General features: G+C 33.9%; 1 protein-coding gene across 1 annotated transcript; it reads left to right on the forward strand.

The window, feature by feature from the left end:
• Window positions 1-3,290: 3,290 nt before the first annotated feature.
• On the forward strand, window positions 3,291-4,241 carry OR4C11E (olfactory receptor family 4 subfamily C member 11E). The gene has a single exon (XM_001495289.4). It carries the CDS (start codon window positions 3,291-3,293, stop codon window positions 4,239-4,241), a length of 951 nt encoding a protein of 316 aa, XP_001495339.4.
• The last annotated feature ends 2,545 nt before the right edge of the window (window positions 4,242-6,786 follow it).

Consider the following 6,786-nt stretch of genomic DNA (forward strand, 5'->3'; position numbering starts at 1 on the left):
AAAATGTGCACAGCAGCTCCTGATGGAAATGGCACTATTAGGTACGGTATATTGGAATGAATGTGTGAGAGACAAGCAAATAGAAATAATATCTGCTTGGGTGTTCCAGGAAATAGTCCATAGATATGATGACATGGTGGTGGATATAGTAGGATACAGGCTTTCCTTTTCTTCAATGCCACCTGAGTATAGAATAGTGAAGGACACTATTGGATTGTAGGATATTTTCTTAATTCTTTCATTCATTCAACAGATATTTATTAAGCACCTACTTTTTTTAGATGCTGAAATTCAGTAGTTTATGGATAAAAATTCTCATCCTTATGTTGATTCATTCTACAGTGTGTCATCTGTATATATGTAACTGTTATTTGTATACGTCTAATTCTAATATATGTATACCTATATCTACATATGTAAACAGATACAGATAAGGAAATATATTTATATAATATTCTTAATTGATATAAACTGCAAACAATTTTTCATTTGTTTGTTGAAGAGTTTTGACAAAAAGCATATTTGGAAAATATCCAAGAAAGCCAGGGGACCTGTAGTTAATGGCAGTGTGGTAGAGTATAATGTGATTAAAAAGCACTGAGTTCTAGAACTACCTCTACGATTAGCTCACCATTTCACTCTTGGGTCTTATTGTTGCCTCAAAAATGTTTATTTTCTTTCCGCCTACATCAGGAGACAGTTGTTATGGCTCAGTGGTATGCCAGTGTGAATAATAGACCATCTCTTTTTTTTTTTTTTTTTGAGGAAGTTTAGCCCTGCGCTAACTACTGACAGTCCTCCTCTTTTTGCTGAGGAAGCCTGGCCCTGAGCTAACATCCTTGCCCATCTTCCTCTACTTTATATGTGGGATGCCTACAACAGCATGGAATGCCAAGCGGTGCCAAGTCCGCACCCTGGATCCGAACCGGCGAACTCCGGGGCCGCTGAGAAGTGGAACGTGAGCACTTAACCGCTGCACCACCGGGCTGGACCCCTAGACCATCTCTTAAGGTAAGATAATGTTCTAAAAAGATTTATTATTTTTATGAAATGACGATAGTGATGTATTTTTAAATTTTTACCAAATATCACACCTTAAAAATTAGATATTGCTCACATTTGTGATGCCAAGAATGCAGTTTCTTCACATAGAGGTACAAACGCATGCTTTCGTTGACATTCTTCAAAGTACAGTTCATTTACATAACAGTATGTGTGTAATATGTATATCCTGCTTTTAATTAAAAGTTACTATCTTAGCATACAATTCTGTCCTCTTATTTTTCACTTTAAAGTATATTGTAGCGACCATTGCATGTATATCAGCCTTTTTTTATGAACGATTTTATCAGTGAGTAGTATCAATAAAGTACCATTCTTGCTTAATTCAGCTCCCTTCAGATGGATTTTAAGTTCTTTCTCATCTTTGCCAATAAGATTATCTGTAGGACATAGAATCACTGGATTGTTTTCTATGTGTAATTATAATATTATAGATATTGAAAATCACCCCCTAAGAGACTGTGTCCACTTAAACTCCTACCAAAATGAGTGGGGTTGACTATTTCCCACAACTTGTCAGCACTATATGTCAACAAATTTATATCATAAAGATTAATTTATTCAAATAATTAGTGAAAATGATATCTAATTGGAAATTTAATTTGAATGTATTTAACTCCTAATGAAATTGAACATCTTTCCATATGCTTAATTATGTTTCATAAGCAGAAGAGTCTCTTTTAAATTTGATTCTTTGGCCTATTATTCATTTTACTACTTTTTTTTTTTGGAGAAGATTTGCCCTAAGCTAACATCTGTTACCAATCTTTCTCTTTTTCATTCCTCCTCCCTAAAGTCGCAGTACATAGTTGTGTAACGTTGTAAATTCTTCTAGTTCTATGAGCTGCCCCCACAGCATTGCTACTGACAGGTGAGTGGTGTGGTTCCATGCCTGGGAACCAAACCCAGGCTGCCAAAGCAAAGCGCGCCAAACTTTAACCACTAGGCAATCAATGCTGGCTCAATGTTACTGTATTTTTTAAGACTGATGAGTGAAATCCATTTATCCTTGAAAATTACGCTTTGTCTGGTCAGTGTGTTGTAAATATACTTTACCAGTTTGGCGCTTATAATTTGCTATTGCCTATGCTATTGTTTGGAAAATATAAAGGCAAGTAAAACAATTTATCCACTATTCGACATGTAGTTATATATGAATAAATATTAATTCCCTTTTTATTTCTATAGTCTCTTACTTGAAGTGAGAGTATAAGACATTCAAGATACATATCATAAGAATTCTACTGAAGAGTTTCAGGTACGACTTAGAGCTTCCTGAGCTCATTTTCTCACTCCCTTATGCTTATTCTTAAACCTGAAATTTGAAAGAGTGTTCCGATTTATGAAAAATATTCTCCATGCATTTTTTCTTCATTTTAGTCTCAATGAGTCTTGTATCTTAAGAACATATATTGAAATATGTAGAAAAATAATAAATAATGGGAAAAATTTAACTTTGGATAACATAGTATACTTTGGAACATATGAAGTTTAACAATAGAAACTGAATTTAGAACCATAAACAATTAGAAATGTTTGAGAAGAAAAGTAAAATGAAATAAACAGTCAGGGCAACAGATTACAATGTCAGATGATGGAATGAAACAACTGGCTTGTGTTCATTGCTAAAATTTTAATTTTATCATTTCTCTCTTTCTACCTTCCTCCTTATATTTTATATGTGTGGTGTATTTGTGTGTATGTATGTGTTTAGGTTTTATCAAGGAAGATACTCTGAAATGTTTAGACACTCATTCTCTAAGACAATATTTACTAGAAGAGTATTTTATAAATGAACTCTGTTCAAGAAATGTGAAAACATATTGAGTAAATAATGTAAAAGTTTCCTCTACTTCTGCAGCCCACTACACTAATATTGACATGTCCTTAAAGAAAACAGTAAGCAAAGAAGTTATTCACTCATTCCAAATAAACAAAATTAATGTATATTATGTCTGAAGAATCGTTTACTTTTTCATTATTTTTCTATTTCTTATATCATTATTTTCACATGCAATCAGGTAAATAGATTGAATAAGTGCTATGAATTCAATTTCATTCTGCTAAAGCAGTACACAACAGGTAAGGAATACCTATTGGGAAGTGGCACTTCCATGATCAAGCATATGTATTCAGCCTCCAAATGCAGTATTCATTTTAAAATTCCTTTTTCATCTCTTCTTCACAGATTATTTTTAACCAGTGCTTTCCCTGCATCAAATGAAACAATGGAGCAAAATAACAGTGTAAATGAGTTCATACTGTTAGGATTGACACAAGATCCTAAGATGCAGAAACTGGCATTTGTAATCTTCTTCATTTTCTATGTGGGAACTGTGCTGGGAAATTTGCTTATTATTGTGACCATCAAATCCAGCCAGACACTTGGAAGCCCCATGTACTTCTTCCTATTTTATTTGTCCTTAGGTGATACCTGCTTTTCAACGTCTACAGCCCCTAGACTAATTGTGGATGCTCTCTGTGCAAAGAAAATCATTTCTTACAATGAGTGCATGACTCAGATCTTTGCACTGCATTTATTTGGTGCCATGGAGATCTTTGTCCTTGTCCTCATGGCTGTTGATCGCTCTGTGGCCATCTGTAAGCCCTTGCATTATCCAATCATCATGAGCCGGCAGATCTGCATCACCCTGATTGTTCTTGCATGGATAGGGTCTTTTATACATTCTATAGCTCAGATTATCCTGGCCTTGAGACTGCCTTTCTGTGGATCCAATTTGGTTGACCATTATTGCTGTGATATGCAGCCCTTGTTGAAACTTGCCTGCATGGATATTTATGTGACCAACCTCCTGGTGGTGTCTAATAGTGGGGCTATCTGCACAAGCAGTTTTGTAATTCTGATGATCTCATATATTGTCATCTTGCATTCACTGAGAAACCACAGTGCAGAAGGGAGAAAAAAAGCTCTCTCCACTTGCACTACCCACATCATTGTAGTTGTCTTATTCTTTGGTCCATGTATATTCATTTACGTATGCCCCCCAACCACTTTCTCCATAGACAAGATGGTGACAGTATTTTACACTATTGGAACACCCTTTCTCAACCCACTCATCTACACACTGAGGAATGCAGAAGTGAAAAATGAAATGAGAAAGTTATGGCATATCAAAATAACCTCAGAAAGCAAAAAGTGTGTTGAGGGTTTGTCATGATTATTTGTTGAGTCACGGTTTGACTGAATCTGTACAAATATCAAATATCTTAGTCAATGACTATTGTGGGAATAACATACAATCATATATGACTGTAGGCAGCTATTTGTTTTTTTCTAGTTCACCGGCAAGATGCATGCTAAGGCTTCTAATTCTTTAACTGCATCAAACTTACTAGTTCTAGCTATATCCTCCTGTCAAAGATTATTTTGAAATAAATTCAGTAAAGTAACATAAGTTTTCTTGTTTTCATTTCTTTTAACTTTCTGGCTCATTATGAAGCTCAGTGTCTACCCTTGTGCATCAAAATTGGAATGTCATACATGAAGAGGGCCATATAGTCACTAGAGAATGAAAATGTCATGATTCTGTTATAAACTCATTTAATCTACACCTCAACAATACCAGCATACACACATGCACAAAATAGAGGGTTTCATGGTTATTTACATTTCAGATGAATGAATGAATGTATGAAAGTAAAATGTATAGAATAAAATAAGCTAACATGTAAGTGAAAAAATAAAGTTAAGATAATAGAATAAAAAGAAGTTATATAAAGAAGAAAATTTAGAACGTTTATTTGGTTCAAAAGAACTTGTAGTTAAATTAAAACTAAAAAAAAATAGTGTACATTTTTAAAAAATTTCTAGAACATGATATCCATCCAATGTATTCTTTTAAAGAGACCACACTCCATCTAAAATGATTCACCTTAAAGAGAAACTGTGAATCCTATTTATACTTTCATTTTAGGAACAAGTAGAATGCCTGAAAAGTGTCCAATGTTCTCCTGTTATCATACTTCTGTCTCGTAAAAATAGTACAAATTTAGGTATATCTATTGAAAAGTTACAGATGAACAATCTACATTTCAGATAAGTAAACAAATTCTTTGAAGTTGTTCTGCTAAGAAGTGCCAGAAGCAAGGTTTTAAACCAGTTCTGTATGCCTCCCAAATCAGTAATAAATGTTTCTATCTCACTTTATCTCTTAATTCAATTATCTCTTCAAGATGGCCTAAAAACAGGAAACATTTAGAAGTTGGTGAGCGATCATGAATTATACTTATTTTTTATTATAGCTTCAAGATGTGTGGGAGAATATAATGATTGAGAATATGAACTCTGTACTCAGACTCATAAATCCAAATCCAGGGGCTACTTACTACTTTATAGCCCTGTAACTTTAGAAAAGACATATGAAATCCTGGGCCTAAATTTTTGTCTGTAAACTAGAGATGAAAATAGTCCCTGTTTTATTGACTTGTCATGAGAATTAAACAAGATAGTATACATAAAATCTTAGGAAAAAAAAGAAAATTCAGCATATGCTATCTATTTTCATCATAATATAGATTTTTCAAAATATTTACTGAAATTTATATTTTTAAAAATAACAGCCACTATATATGTTTACTAAGTATTTTTATCTTATTCAGAAAATGCAATTTATGATTATAATGGAAGGTAAATTTTCAGTTAAAATTAAAAGTCAAGAACTGTTTTAATAGGATTAAATAGAAACCTAAGAGAAGGTTAAACACATTGGTATTGCTTAAGTAAAAAATAAAACAGAGTCTTGACAATATGCTCCAGCCTCTTTATGTTTTGCATGATCAGATTTAAAGATGACTTATATGGGGAATCTAAAAAATAAAGAAAGAAGGAAAAGTCAGACTTGTACAAATAGAAAACAGAAAAGTGTTTGCCAGGTGCTGGAGGGTGGGGAAAATAGGGAGAGGTTGGTAAAAGGGTAGAAATTTTCAGCTATAAGATGAATAAGGTCTGAGGATCTAATGTAAAACATGGTGACTATAGTTGAAAACATGGTGACTGTACTGTGTAACTGAAATGTGCTAAGCCTGTAGAACTCAAATGTTCTCACACACACCAAAAGATAAATATGTGAGGTGATGGATGTGTTAATTAACTAGTTGAGGGGAATCCTTTCACAATGTGTACAATATATCAAACATCAAATCACCATGATGTACCCCATAAATAACTTAGAATTTTATATGTCATTTATGCCTCAATAAATCTGAAATTAAAAAAACAAAAAGTGTATACCTTATATAAAGGGAGGAGAGGAACATCTGCTGGTTTTGAGCATGTGAAGACATATTCAAAAATGAGGCGGATGGACATAAACTCAGATTGGCATCTTGCATGCAATTGAGGTTTGAAAATAGAAGAGATAAGAGAAGCAGAAATCTCAGAATATTCACACATACAGTCAGGTGCTGCATAATGATGTTTCGGCCAATAATGGACCACATATATGATGATGGTCCCATGAGATCAGTACCATATAGCCTAGAGGTGTAGTAGGCTATACCATCTAGGCTTGTGTAAGTACATTCTATGATGTTCACACAATGATGGAATCACGTACTGATGCATTTCTCAGAACATGTGCCCATCATTAAGTGACTCATGACTGTCGTGTACCTTTGTAGTACTGATACCGACCCGGATATCAGTTTCCCCACATTAAACCCAGCATATATAGGGTTAAAACCAAAACACTCATTCCCTGCTTA

The sequence above is a fragment of the Equus caballus genome, chromosome 12, assembly GCF_041296265.1.
Source record: "Equus caballus isolate H_3958 breed thoroughbred chromosome 12, TB-T2T, whole genome shotgun sequence".
In the NCBI taxonomy this organism is placed as follows: Eukaryota; Metazoa; Chordata; class Mammalia; order Perissodactyla; family Equidae; genus Equus; species Equus caballus.